This window comes from Corvus brachyrhynchos, unplaced genomic scaffold (genome assembly GCF_000691975.1).
Source record: "Corvus brachyrhynchos isolate BGI_N302 unplaced genomic scaffold, ASM69197v1 scaffold44, whole genome shotgun sequence".
Lineage (NCBI taxonomy): Eukaryota > Metazoa > Chordata > Aves > Passeriformes > Corvidae > Corvus > Corvus brachyrhynchos.
The window spans coordinates 2,090,073-2,105,473 of NW_008238359.1; the positions used below are offsets into that span (position 1 = coordinate 2,090,073).

At 47.6% G+C, this 15,401-nt stretch overlaps 1 protein-coding gene across 3 annotated transcripts in view; it reads right to left on the minus strand.

The window, feature by feature from the left end:
* The window catches only part of GAB2 (GRB2 associated binding protein 2), a 40,732-nt gene extending 25,731 nt beyond the window's left edge, over positions 1–15,001 (minus strand). For all 3 annotated transcript variants that reach the window (XM_008634915.2, XM_017735897.1, XM_017735896.1), the window contains exon 1: positions 14,684–15,001. In XM_008634915.2, the coding sequence (XP_008633137.1) occupies positions 14,684–14,945 (262 nt within the window). In that variant the 5' untranslated portion in view covers positions 14,946–15,001. The remainder of the gene's footprint in view (positions 1–14,683) is intronic.
* Between the last annotated feature and the right edge of the window lie 400 nt (positions 15,002–15,401).

The following is a 15,401-nucleotide window of genomic DNA, read 5'->3' on the forward strand; positions in this document are numbered from 1 at the left end:
GGACCTTGCATGGCAAATGACTTAGACTCATATTCTCTTTCAAAATACTGAGTTTCATTTAAATTGGTCTCCACAGCAACCAGAAATGAACTGGAATAATGTCAGATGGAAATTTTCATGTCTGGGCACAGCGGACAAGGAAATTTGCATCAGGGATTGAGGGGAGAGCCATGAAGACAGCCTGACCCCACCAGCGTTGGTGGGCTTGTGCTGGTCAGCTCCTTCCCAAACAGTCAGCTCCTGTGATAACAAATGCAAGGACAAAATTCACCTGCACGTCCAGGAGGAACTCAAAACATCCTGATGGAAAAGAGATGAGAAGACATGATGTGGTTCATGTAGAGTGAAGCCTGAGAAGGCTTTCTTGGTCCTCCTCCCCACAGATGCTAAGTGGCCTCAGGGCAGACACATGATAACTGGTTTCATTGATGCTGAATCAGTTCTCATCTGTTAAAATCAAGCCTGGCTGTTTGCAACTGGCCTGAGAGAACCAAGATTCTCATCATTGGCCACACTCCTGAATCTTAGGGTACAAGCACAGACCAGGAAGAAAGTGTTTGCTTCTGGCTTCCCTCTGCTACAACAGGAAATGCTGCTGCTTCCTTTATCTCAGCTGCTCACAATCTTTCCATGGTAAGCACTGTCTCCCATGAGGATCTTGGATGCAAATGACCTGCAGCATTTTCTGACCTGTGCCCATCAGCTGATCACGTGGTTCTGTCCCATTGAAAACACGCTCCAAACCCATTTGAAAATGAGCTGAGCTTTGCAATGCCATGGCTGAAAAGTTGCTGGTTAGAAACTAGCTCTAATTTCCCATGAAAGTGTTTTCCCAGCTGCTGTACTCATCTTCCCTGCACTTGTTTCACTCGGTGGTAACCATTACATCAGCAGGCATGGTGTGATCCTCATCCAGGTTGGGGCTTCTAGGCATTCCCCTAATCATAAAATGAGTATTAGCAATGTGTCCCACAAAAATGTCTTTGAAAGCAATGTCAGAAAGTGGGAAGCATCTTGCTTGAGAATGGCTCAGAGTTCAGGCAATGAAAAGAAAACAACTCTGACCAGTCTTTCAATTCTGTTTGTAATTATCTGGGTTCTGGTGGGTGTTAGAACATCTGTACTGGTTTGGCAGGGAGTGGGGAGCACGACTTGTGCCAAAGGCAAGAACTGGCGTGGGTTGAAAGCAGTGCAGTACTTTGGAGCGGTATTTGCACTCAGAAACACGAGGCTGGCAGCTCCTCCCACAAGCGATTTTGTGTTAGTGTCTGTTCCAGTAGCGTCCCTGTCCCCACATTCCCCATCCACCATGGCTTGTGCCCCTCTGGGACCATCCCAAGAAAGAGCTGAGGGTGGCTAAAGGAGATGCAGAGTGGGCTGGAGTCCTGAATCCCACTGGGCTTAACATCCTGATGGAGTTTGGTGACCATCAGTTCAGCTCCATCTTATGTTCTTGTTTTTCTTTTCCCTGTGCATGAGTGTTTCCACCTGGAAACCCTCCATGTCCCCGTCACATCTGGTCATGCACAACCAAGTCTCTCCCTGCTGGATATTTCTGCACTGAGAAGCAGAGCAAACTCCCAGCATGGATGTTGCTGTTTGAACCTTGTGCACTAAAGCATGGGCTGGTTTTGTGGTTATTTTTAACACACAGCAGCAGTAGAGCTGGGTTTGGTGGAGCAATGGAGCGTAATGTAGAGCTTGGTCCTCAGGAGACTCAGGTAAGGCAGATTTATCACAATCTCCTTCACAGTTATAGTTTTGGATTTTGGCATTCATCGCCTGACTCAGGAACAAAACATCCACTGGCATCCAAAGACCAGAGCAAACCATCCCTGCTCTGATGCTTGGTCATGGGTTGGGAACCATCCCATGGGCTTACTCAGCATTTCCTCACCCTCCTCTTCCTTGCTCAAACCAGCTCACAAAGTATGGTGAGTCCATTCTGAAAACCCAGAAGCACTGGATGACATTACCCTCCTTGCAGCTCACCCATCCTTGCACCCACCACAGTTGGAACCAGCACCCAGAGCAAAATCCACATCTTCTTGCCTGGTGCCTCGCCCGGTGCTTTGCACTTGGCTTAGGGCCAGCTGAAAATCTTCTGACATCCTCCAGCTGGAAAATGCCATTTAATCAAAATAAGAGCTTGCCAAGGGATTGCTTGAAGCCAGAAATTACAAGAAACCTTCAGAGGATAAAAGTGAATTTTAAGTACAAGGGGAGAAGGTTGAGGTATTTCCATTCATTCTCATCAGAGCAGATAATTTTTTGGGGGCAGATTGCCCCTCTTCAACTGAAAATCATAATCATGTGCTTTTTAGATATGAAAGCGCAATTCTTGTTTCTTCCTGAAATTCATTCAAATTCAGAATGAAAAGGTGCGAATCAAAATTGACACTGAAAGAGTATGAAAATGAATACCAGAGGGAGTGAAAATGAAGATGCTGAATTTTCACTGCCTTTTGAAAGGGAGTTTGTTTTGGGCTTGTCACCTGCTCCACTTGCTGCAAGGACAGCATTTCCCCAGATTGCTCTGACTCCATACAAGCAACTGCTGAGCACTCCTCCTTCCTCACAGGAATGGGATTTATTTTATTTTTGATTTTAATTACTGACACGACACATGTCTGAACTTAGTGTATTTGGCTGCTGAGACAGATCTGGGTGACATCCATCTTCATCCTTCATCTATGGGATGAAAAGTGGTATGGTGACAAATACACAGTGTATTAGATCCATTTCTCTCCAGAGATGATGGGAGGAATAAGCCAGGATATAATGGATTTTGGCTACAACCATGGGAATGCAGGGACTATTGGGACCAGACCAGACTAGAAGCCAGTCTGCTCCAACCTCCCAACTCCAACTGCTCTGGAGACAGCTGACAACTTCACAGGGATCACTCATGCAGCAGTGCACCCGCAGGGAAAAATTTGTGCATCACCTCATCCCTTATAAACCTTATTAAAGCAAGTATTTCACTTTATCTAATATGACTGAGGGCATTCTTGCAGTTGTGGCAGTACTAATTCTTTGAGCCACTTTATGTGTAAAACAAACTACTGCTCTGTGAACACAGGGCTGGTCCTCCTTTCAGATGGCACCACGAGACACCAGACCAGTAGCATGTGTTCTCATCACTGAGACATGAGTGGATTTTTTAGTACACAAAGCTCTGTTTTCCCAGGACTTGGACAACGTGGATTTATCGCCATAAAAATGTTACTGGCGGGCAGAGGACAGGGTGGTCCTTCCAGAATCGTGCCAAAAAAGCTCAAGGCATTTCCAAGTCTGTACCCTTGAGTTCTTCTTAGAGGTAGAAGAAACAGTGGAAGTGAGTTTCTGGAGCATCACAGAAAAACCAACAGGACCTCAGATGCTCAGAAGGAGTTATGTTGATGCCAAAGAGGGGATATAACAGTATTTAAAATCTGTAATAAAGCTGTAAAAGCATGAATGAGCTTCAAATGAAAATCAAAATCCACCCCCTTTCTTAGAATCATGGGGATGAGCAAAAGCCACAGTCAATAAACTGGGATTCTCAAAAAAAAAAAAAAAAAAAAAAAAGGAAAGAAAAAAGTAAATACTTAAGAGATACCACAGTACTTTCTGGGAAAGTCTTCTGCTCTATCAGGAGGTTTTTTTCAGACAAATGTCAAGAGAGGAAGGCAGCATTTTCATAGGATCATAGAATGGTTTGGGTTGGAAGGAATCTTAAAGACCACCTAATTCCAACACCCTGCCATGGGCAGGGACACCTTCCACTAGACCAGGTTGCTCAAGGCCTCATCCAACCTGGCCTTAAACACTGCCCCATCTGGGCATCCCAAGCTTCTCCGGGGAACTTGTGCCAGTGCCTCACCACCCTCACAGTAAAGAATTTCCCCATAACATCTAATCTAATTCTCTCCTCTTTTAGTTTAAAACTGTTCCCCCCTTGTTCTATCCCTATCTGCCCATGTAAAAAGCCACTCTCCCTTTTTTTTTATAAGCTCCCTTTGTTATTTTCACTTGGAAGACCATGTGTTGACCAGGTTTTGACCCTAACACTAATCATCAAAGCAACCATCAAACAGCAGAAAGATTCGTCACAGAATTTATGGATTTCAAGTGGGTATTTGAAAGACTTCATCATGACTCACTGGAGAGCAATATGAACCATCATGGCAAGCCAGCAAAAATAATTATCCTCGTAAAGGCTTTATATCAATGTTAAGCCTGTGCAGAGCACACGCAGGCTTGAGGGGAGGGTTCACACAGACAGCAATGTCAAACAAGGTGGTGCTTGGCAGGGCAGGTGATCGGCCATGAGATGAAGGTGAGAATGGAGCCACAGGCAGCGCAACAGTCGTTCGCTACACTTTTACAGGGGATGAAGTATTTGCGAGTGCACAGACACCTGCCCAACACTTCAAAAAGAGGATTCATTGTCAGTTATGAAGCAAAAAACATAAAACAGCAATTGCAATGACTCACTCCACTCCATCTTACTCTCAAAAGCAATGGCGTACAAGCGCAGGGGCAATTTGGCAGTGAAACGATGGAAGGTAATCATACCAAAACTTGGCACAAGCAGCTGTGCTGGCTGGGATGGGATTAGGCCATGTGGAACTGAGAGAGCACATGATGAAATTTTTGAGGTGAAATGTTAATTTCCATTTTAATAAACAGATATAAAGGGCGGAAATCAATCAAAGGTGCAAACGAGTCACATTCCTGGGCATGTGACAACAACCGAGTAAGTATGAAAGGAAGCTACATCTCCAGTAAGGGCTGAGATGACCCAGAGCTTCACCACCCACTATAGAGCAGCTGGGGGACCTTTAGGGGCAGCCATATGAGGAGCAGCGGAAGTCACTTGGTCTGTTCAGCCTGGAGAAGAGGAGAGTGAGGGGAGACCTCAGTGCAGTTACAGCTCCCTTGTGAGGGGAAGACACTGATCCACTGATCTCCTCTCTGTGGTGATCAGTGGCAGGACTTGAGGGAATGGCCTGAAGTTCTGTCAGGGGAGGTTTTGGTTGGATATTAGGAAAAGGTTCTTTACCCAGAGGGGTGCAGGGGCAGCTACAGCAGGTCAGAACAGTGTCCAGCCAGGTTTTGAGTATTTCCAAGGATGAAGACTCACGTTAGTCAAACGTTGGGTTTTTTGTTGGGTTTTTTGGGGGGCTGGACTTTCTTTTCCACACAGCTGTAAGTATTTGCTCCATCCTCTGTGGCTTAAAGTGATTGTAAGCATGGAAAAATAGCAAAGATGGTCCTTGGATGCCTGGTGGAAACCGTAACTCCCTTCTATGTCTGAATCCCACAGAGAAGCAGCAGACTGTGAGCAAGCGGGGAACAGAATAGATAAATAACATCTAATTTTCCTTGACAGTCTCATTTCTAAACAGGTTTTTCAGGACCTGTGGCCAAATGTCCCTTTAAAGACCATTCCCACCTTGGAGGGAACAGGTACCACCGCTGATCTGCCTCTGGCAACAAATGGCTGCAGGCAGTAGAAAAGATGCACCAACACATCTATACTGCGCCTTAGTGATGAATCCTTTCCAGCAGAGGCTGCCTTTCTGCTCAGTGCTTGTGCAGCACCTGGCATAGCAAAACACAGGTTTCTTGGCTACATCTACACTGTGATGGACCCTTGGAGATGCTCTCAGCCTTCCTGGAGGGAGCTGGGATGTGGAAAGGGCATTCATGGGGCATCCTTGGATCAGGTGTAACCCCACAGCCCTAAGTAATTGACAATATTACAGCTCTGGTATTGTACCACAATAAATAAATCAAAAGTATGTTTGGGGAGCAGGGAGTAATTATAACTGAGGCATAGAAACCATCTAGGGAAGAAATGCTATCTTTACAGATAAAATCAGTAATAAATGTTACTGCATTCATAAATAAGAATCAGTCTGGAAACAAACCCTGGCTGGTGTCATGGAAAGTTCACAGGAATCGACAGCTTCATGTCTCCTCCCTGCTCCATATGCCTTCACTTGGAGGCTTTAAAGGCTTTAGAAAGCTTTCCCTTTGCTCAGACTTGGTTTTAATTGGAAATATAAAGGAATACAAACCAGCAAACAAACAGGCATTGGGGCCCGGGAAATGAGAGTCTAAATCTGTCCTGGCTTTTATCAAGTTTTACAAAGCAGTGTGCAGGGCATATAAAATAATGGTCCCTCTCAAAGCTTTGGAAGGAACAATGTGAAATATACAGAGGAAAGAAATAGGGAAATACATTTACTTGCGAGGAAAAAAGTGTCACGCTGTGAAAAACTGCCAGAAAATTATCCTCTGCAAAGATGATTTTTTTCCCTTGTCCAACCTGCTTGCACCTGCATTTTGGGGTTCTCTGTCCATTGCATTTCCCAGCCTGGTTCCTATGTGTTGGGCATCCCCTGTAGGTCCATGTCCTGCCCTGATGCCTGAGGAACTCTGCAGACACAGATTCATGGCAGCTCCATGAATTCCAAAGCACATGACTGGGGTACATGGGCTACAACAGTCCCAAGACCCCTCTGGGAAATAAAAATGCAGGCGAATCTGACTGTGAGTTTCCTCCCAGTTGGCTGACACCCAAAAATGCCTCTCTCCCTCCCTCCCTCCCTCCCTCAGTTCTGCTCAGACAGAGTCATTTCACTCCAAGTCCATCAGCTGTTTTTGTTTCCAAGGGCTTTGCATGGTTTTGTTTTTTGATGCACTACTGATACTGTCTGCCACGCTCATTTTTCCACGGTCAGTAAGTCACCCTAAAAATTCCTCTGTGCCCATTAAACTAACAGAGCTCATCTGACAGGGCTCATAGCCATAAAAGCCAATTACAAAACAAAGAACTATGTTAAATGGGTTTCTGATTCTGGGTGCCAGGCCAGGAGACAGCCCTGGCCAGGGCTGAGACGTGAACTCAGCTTGTCAATCTCTGCTAGGAAACCTGTGCTGGAAAGGCTGGGCAATGCTTTTAGTTCTAAAAAAAACCTCAAACCTCTTGAACTTCACATTTCTTCCTTCTCTCCCAGCTCAAATCCCAGCCTCAGCTCAGCTAACCCAGTGGGACTTTGGCCAGGAAAGGGCAGGATTTTCCCCAAAGGCCCCAGTCCTCCAGCTCTGTATTTATCTTCAGAAGAGGCCAGTTGGATACCCTTGAGCTGGGCGCCAGCTGGGAAACAGTCAAGAAGAGCTGGAGTATTTGGCTGTTGGTCCTTTTTGAAAGCTGAGCATAAATTTTCATTTTTGCTGGTTGATGGTTTTATTATTTGCAGCGAGATAAGAGCATTTTTTGCCTATAAACCTTGTGCTCCCACAAACAGCTGCATCCTCTGCCAGTTCCCATCAGTGCTGAGTATGGTCAAAGGAGGCTCAACTAGCACTTATCTTCCAATGGACTCTCTGGGATGGCAGAGTTATGGGTTTGCAAACACAAGGCTCATGTATCTTCTGGATTATTTTCAGTTCTACCTCTTCAAAATGTCCGCAGTCACAATAAAAACATCTAAATAAGAAAATCCTAAAAATTCCTGAATTTCCAAAACCCAAACTGTGAAGAAAGTCTTGATCCAAGCATTGCAAATGTCAGAGGTTTGATTACATCAGATGCCCTGAAGCGAGAAGCTTGGTTTTCTAATCATGTAGATACCTTAAGACCTTTTCCCTTGTTAAAACCCTCTGCATCCTTTCCTCAGTCCTTTTCTTGGCACCTATATGGGCAGAAAACCTGCAGTTGGTATCAAGGACAGTGACCACCATAGCAGCACAGTGTTGACTCTGGTCCTGCAATGTTTCTGGGAACCCAGCATGCTGAAGAGCAGAGTACAGCAAGAGGAATAAGGTATGGGAGAATAGTAGGGGTTGATCCTCCTCTGGTGTAAATTAAATGATGAAAATGAAATCATTTAAGATCCAGCTACCTTAGAGGCCTTGATAGCAATCCTGAGACAAGTGGCATTCATCTCAGTAGAGTTTTAGGAGAAAGCAGACACCTAAGCTCATCAGTCCTAGTTCCTCATTTTAGACATGTTTTTCCATTTTCACCCTAAAAGTGGGCAGACTATAACCACCCACATGTCTCACTCTTAGCAGCATCAGTTCCCTCTCCAAACTGCCAGGGGAATCGCAGCAAGGTCACCCTCACCAGCTGATAGAGATCAGGAAGAACCTCTCCCTGTTTCTGTCTTCTAGGAAGCAAATTCCAGGTCATCAGTGGCGCTCTGCTCTTCAGCAGACTCATCAGTACCTCAACTAGCTCACCTCCAGAGGGAAAAGAGGGGAAAAAAAGGGGAGAAAGACAGCAGGCAGTTAACTGCTCTCAAGCTGCTCCTTTGTGCCAATACCACTCCATCTCCGGTATTGTTTACACAGAAATAAAAGCTGAACAGTGTCAGATCTTAAAATAACTTGCTGTTTGTAGAGCAGGAAAACCAGGGTCAGGGAAGTGTGGAACAAATTTAAAGTGGCAGGAAGGCTAAGGAATGAACTGTGAGTCAGGCAAGAAGGTGCTTGCATGCACCTGAAGTTTAACCACAAGCCTGGTGCAAAGTGAGTTGGGGCCACCAGGTCTCCCACATCCATTCCAGCAAGGCTGGGCCAAACCTGGGGCCAAGATACGACATCTGCATTTGTCCTCCAGAGTGAATCTGCAGCCACAGCTATCTCCCTTGTTAGGAACACTCAGAACACGGTAGAAAAGGATGAGGGGGGTCTGATCCAAATGCCTTTGAGGTGTGCAACCAGTGGATCTAGATGTGACATCAGTGTTTGAAAAGAGGGAGCTCCTTGACACCGAGTGCTGAAAGCACTGATGGGAGCACTGAGGAAAAGGCTGCATCTGTGTGTATGGTGGGACATCAGGTCAGAGTACAGGGCTCAAGGCTCTGCATTCCTGTCCCAGCACAGGCTGCCTCCAAGTCCCAAATGGAGCAGGGGACATTCGGTCTTTAGGTAGGTGAACAAACATGGGAAGGTGGGATATCTGGAGAGAATCCAACCAGATATGCCCCCTCCATCCCATGGGTCAAGCTCAACTCACCCATGCTCTTGTTCATTGCTTGTTGTACTGTCTGCCAGGGGACAGACTGGCCTCCATGTCAACTGATATCCAAGTACAACTCATACCAGAGCTTAAAGATGGAGTCAAGACCAATTGACTTGTGTCACCAGAAGCTAAAGAATCAAGTGGGACAAGGGGGAATGAATTTAAACCAACAGGGGGAAGGTTTAAATTATGTATTAGGAAAGAACTGTTTCCTGTGAGGGAGGTGAGGCACTGGCACTGGTTGCCCAGAGAAGCTGCAGCTGCCCCATCCCTGGAAGTGTTCAAGGCCAGGTTGGACAGGGTTTTGACCAATCTGGTCTATTAAAAGGTATCCTGTCCATGGCAAGGGGTTGGAACTGGATGATCTTTAAAGTCCCCTCCAACCCAAAGCATTCTATGACTTTATGAAGTTGTGGCTCACTTGAGGGCACAAGCCTCCACAAGGGGTTGCCTACTCCAGTGCTCTTAGGTGGCAGTACTGCCTGCAGATCCCAAAACAATGCACAGCAGGGCTCAGGTATTGTCAGGAACACAAGGACACCCCCACATATCCCTCCTTGCCCCCACTTCTCATCCCACATTCCTCAGCCTTGGCGCACTCCCTGGCCAGGTGCTCGGCTTGTAACTCCTCCGGGGCACAAGTAGGGAAGGAAGAAGGCATATGCTAGGCACAATGGCAAGGAAGTACCTGATCTTGAGGCAGTCAATAGTATTTCCCCTCTGCTTTGGTTCTTCCTGGCCATGGCAGAGGCAGTGGTGGCAGGAATGCAGGAACTGTCATCGTGCAGGGGCTCCCTGGTGCCCTGCTCCTACATGCAGGGATGGGGAACACTGGTGACTTGGGAGTGTTTGGGAGAGGTGGGTGGTATACAATGTTCAAACCTGGTTTTACTCTAGTCTTGCAGCCCACAGCCTCTTCACTGAGTTTTGGGCAGCTCCTGTCCTCCCAACAAGTCTTCAGGGGGGTATCTGTGTTGTTTTCTTCTCTGGTCCATCTTGAGCTCCCTTTGTTGGGCAAACACCCAGGCAAACCTGGCTGCAAGGAATCGATGGGCTGATGCTGGGACAAACACGTTTTTGGGAGAGAAGTGAGGAGGGTGCAAGAGCAGCCAGATGGGGTCATAACACAGACTTGCAGGCAGCAGGCTGGGAACAACCAGCCAGTGGCCCATAGGGGACCCCAAGCCAAAGCAAGGGAAGTGAGAGCAATAAATTTGCTCTCATGGGCTGGCAGGGGGCAACTGGTGGAGGGTCTGGGGCAGCACCAAGCCAAAGAGACCCACGCATGTGAGGTGCAGATCTCACCAGTGTGAGCAGAAAGTGACTGGTATCCAGAGGCTGATCCATTAAACTGCTAGAATGAGCACATCTGAGTTGAAGGAGGAAGGAGAGACACATCTCCATCAAACTTTAATGCTCAGCCCCGACCTATGTTCAGCGAGACAGTAAAAGCCTTGGGATTGCTGGGGATTGATCCCTGTCATGATGTAAAATACCAATGCCAAGCCTTGGAGACGGAGCGGGGAGTTAGCCAGAACCCAGAACTGCCCTGGAGCAACTCCCTGACAGAAAACAGAGAAATAAATAAAAGAAATTAAGTCCCAGATGGAAAAAAAAAAAAAAAAAAACATGCCTGGTCTGGGTGGGAGAGGCTACTGCTGCCAGACACAACCCATCAGGGCAGGAGCCCAGTGCCATCTTTTTCCCACGCCTTCCTCACCCTCTCCAAGTGGAGGGAGCTTTCAGCTCAGAGCAAAAACATCTACTTACCCACAAATATTCCCTTCCCTGGTTCCATGTCTGGGTTAAACCTCTAGCACAGGGGCATTAATGATGTGTATGAATAAGCTTTTAAACTCCCACTTGTGTTTGCTCAGCACCCGTGAATCCAAGCCCCTGAAAGAGCCCCTTTTCCATGGAGGAGTTAGAAGAGGAGCTCCAGGGAGGTGCTGGGGGTGGCAGAGTAAATTGACATAAAGTTAATAAAGTTATTGACTCCTTAAAATAACTAATCCTTGCACAGGGCCCCTGCAAGGACATGCTCACTGCATGGGGACAGGCTGGTTCGTGAGAAATTAAACTACAGGCTGCTGTAGCTGCACCTCTGTCATACTGGGAATCAGACAAGGAGGGGTTTTGGCTGAAACATCAGCTTCTGGAAGAGTTAATGGCACATGAGATATGTTTAGTGGGATTTGGTTTTTTTTTTAACTTCAACAAACAAAGCATATGAGAAAATCCAGTTCACAGCTGAGCCCTGGCTGCCTGCCCACTAGGGCAGGCAAAATGCAGATGGTTTGAAATACCCACACGCTGGCCTTTCTCATGTAGCCTGTGGCCCTGGGTCCCCGGCTGGTCTCCCCCCCGGTGTATTTGAATCACTCAAGGTGGCAGCAGTGCAAACTGCAGTGTAAAGGCAGCACTGAGGCAGGAACAAACCTACTTTCCTTGAGCATGGTCAGCTTCCTCAAACACACAGGGGAGCCGGGATCCTGTGAGGCTCTGCTTGTTCAAAAACAGTAATTAGCTCTCAAAGTATATAGGTGTTAACAGAAACAAAAAGCTTTGCCACAGTCTGGGTAAACACTTTAAAATCAATTTAATTTCCCTTCTCCTGGCAGATGTAATCATGCTGCTCTGCAATTATTTTCAGGTCGGGGCAGGGAACAAAGCCACTGGGGCAGCTTTGCTGAGCGGCTGCTCCTTGGGACAGCAGGCAGGACCCACCACCTCACTGACATTCAGGCCCCTGAGGCTGAAACGAGCTTCCTTCCGCTGAACCAGATGTATAATGCAGCTGGAGATCAGCAAAACCAGCAGTGAGCCACAGCATGACATTAAACTGCCCTAAAGTCCAGCCTCCTTCTTAATCCTAAGAGTCCCCCTGTCTAGACAGGACATGAAGGACTAATGCGAAAACCAAGTGACAGAAAATTTGCACTCTCCCATCGAGCTGCAAATGGAAAGAAGCATCAAAGGGTGTAAATCTGTTTGCCTTTTAATTGTTTCACCTTTCGGGAGCATGGGCAGCACCGAAGCATGGTCCCACACTGGTGCAGAGGGTTTGCAGCCAGTTTATATCACTGCTTCCAGGCTGCCCATTTGCTTACTAAATCATGCTAAAAAGCCTTTTTACCCTGCCTTTTCCTTACCATCACGGGGAGCTGGTGGAACAGGCTTTTACCCAAACTGCCCCAAAAGCTAAAATGAGTTTTTCCTCCATCACCAGGTGGGTTATAAGCAAACTGGTGATGGGTGGCTGAGGCTGAGCTGATGCGGGGTGTCCCTTTGAGGAGGAGGTAATGCAGCATATGATGGCAGCTGTAGTAGATGCATTGGCCGGTGATGGAGCGTTTCCCCAGCTGGGCTGTGAGTACAGCCCAGCTGGGAACAGCCTGGCTGTGGGGCCAGACCCAGCAAGGCTTTTGGGCCAGTATAAAGCAGTCACACACCCAGGAACAAGTACAACCAGAAAAATGTGCACAGTGGCTTCCCTGGCAGTTTCTGATCTTGTTCCACCACGCTGCCTGTCTGCTGGGAGAAGGAGGTTTAGTTAATTAATTGCTACAATTAGCATGGAGCTATTCCTGCCCAAGATGGTTACCTTTTCCTCGCCTTTTTGGTTCATCCAATTACTGACTCATTCATTCTCCAAGTCAGAGGCCACAAGGCACAGAGAAGCTTGAGGATGAGGGGAGGAAGGTCCAAGAATGAAATGCCAAGTGTCCCAAGCTCTGTTTCTACCCAGGAACTGCCTTAATCTTGCACAAACTTTTGATCCTCTCCCATCCATCCACCCTTGACTTCAAGGAGGTGATGAAGAGGGAGCACAGCACAGCACAGTTACAAACATGGCTATGACTGTTTCATTACTCCCTCCAGCTGACACCTCACGAAGGATGCGTGACGAGCTTATATATGCCAAGATGGACAGGACTCCCCACACCCATCATGCTCCAATGATCCCTCAACTTCTCTGCCCAGCCTCAGGCCACGGGTTCTTCAAATGAACATTACTCACTTTGGGAAATTGATGATTTATTTGCCGTTATTTAGCAGGGATGGTGAAGGAAAGGTGAGCATGGAGTCACTGCTTTGGCAAGGACCAAAGCGAAGCAGCAGCCCTGAATAATTCATGCTCCCTCTTTGCTGCAGCATCTGGACACATCTGCTGCATTTGCCGTTGCAGGCTTTTTCTTGGCTTACTCAGAAAATCACGCTTTGGCAGCTGGGTACTGTTTCAAGTGGGTACTGTCCCTACAGCATTAACGAGCTGTGATTCTGTTTCAAACAGGGATTTTTGTTTCTCTTTTGCTGATGTCACTCCATGATCCTGCAGGGAATAGTGCTTGGATCTCTGCAGCCTGATGATCCCTGTGTGCCCTTTGGGACAGATGTACTTGGAAGCGGGAGATTGTTTTTCCTTTTGCTGCCCAGATTTATATTTCACTGAAGTCCTGTATCGATCCTGCTGCCACTGGGCTGAAAGCTCATTTTACTAAATGAGAAGAAAAACAGTTCCCCCAGCTGAATGCACGCAAAATGGAAAACCCTGCAATGAAACAGCTCTTAAAAAAGGGGCCTGAACAATTTTGCTGAACCTCGAGGGCTGCGCTGCTGACATTGGAACGGTATGTAATTTATTTAGCCTGACCTTTCCCTGAAAGAGCTGGCTGGCGACGTTATCAAGGATCCTTTCTACCACTTGTGCACCCATTGCCAAGGTGACATCCTCTTTCATGCGTCAGTCACCGAAGATCGCATCCGTGCTGCTGCGATGCTTTGTTTGCTGTCCTGCCTGACAAGCTCTTGGCAGGGTTTCAGCTCCTGCGGATGGCAGCTGCTCCACGAGGGACCAAAACAGATTCAAGCTGGACGTTATTATAGGGAGTTTCATGTAGGCAGAGCACAGGCCTGGAGTCCCTTGGATGAGACTGGACCATGGATGAGATGAAGCAGAGATAGCCAGAGGTGCTACCACATGTAATGGGATGAGCAGCTGACTGCAGAGCTGCACCCCAGGCTCACTGCCCCATCCCATCTCACTCAGGAGTTAGGTGTGCCCTCGTGGTGCTGGGAAAGCAAAGGAAGCTCACCAGTGCTTAATGCAGAGGCTTGCCTAAGTGCAACTGAGTTTGGATGGTGGAGCACAACTCGGACAATAGGTCCCACCACTGCACATACACTACCTGGAGTTTTCCTTCCCCCTCCCAGTCCTTTCCCTGAGGGTCCCAGGAAGAGATGGGGATGCAGGTGCAGGGAGCATGTCTGTCCTTCACATGAGAGCCTGTCAGCACTGGAGAGGAAAATGGTTCCAAGTAAAGCTTCTCCCCCTACTCCACCAAGGGACTGAAACCTCTGAACAAAGGGGATTTTCACTGCTGGTTCCCACCACTCTCAAAGGGTTTTGGTGATGGATAGGGACAAAGGCTGCAGCTAAAAACGTCCCCAAACACCATCAACTTCTTGTAAGAGACTGAAAGATCTACAGTTATAGAGGATAAAAATGAATTAGGTGATTGGCTCTCACGCCCCCCCCCCAGCCCCCCCACGTGGCAGGCTGCACCCCCCTCCTACAGGTATGATCTGAAAGAGGAGCCAGGCCCACTGGGAGGACAGGAGAGAAGATGCTCTTAGCCATGGACCTGTCTCTCATGGTACCTGTGTTCTCCTCGGACTGGTTGAAGCCACAGATCTGGCAGATACTGCGAACCCATTTGTTCATGTCGTCCTCAGTCTCAGCCACCAGGTAGAAGGTCCGGTCACTCGTTTTGATGTCGAAGATGTAGCTGTCTTGCAGCTCCTTCTTGTTGAAGGTCAGGCCCGCGTCCACTTGCTCACAGAAATTGAGGTTGATGACACGCAAAGGTTTCTTGGAGTGGTCATTTTTGTAGTACTCCAGGACGTCAGGGTCACCACTCATCCGACCGCTGCGCAGGACGAACCAGCGTTTCTTCCATGCCTGAAACCAAGACAAGAGCAAGCATGAACCTCATCACTGAATCTGTGAGAGCGAAAAACCACTGCTAGGCACAGGGTGACACAGAGGCACGTGACACTTCTCCATCATGGGGTGCTCTGGGATGCTGCTCAGGCATACCTGCAAGAGGTGCACAGACTCAGCTCAGTTCTTCAGTTTGATACTAAAATCCAGGAGAATTAAATACTGAAATAGCACTGTAGCATAAGATGACCCCAAAAGGTGCCAGTCTTGGGGCTCAGAGGAACCTTGCTCCTACCCTACAGCCCAGCCATGTTCCCAGGACCCAAATGCCCTTCTCCCCGTGATGTGGGATAATCTGTGCAGTGGCATTACCAGGCATCGCAATGCCAAAATGCCTTCCAGCAGCTCGGAGGAGCTGAGGCACTTTGGATGCAG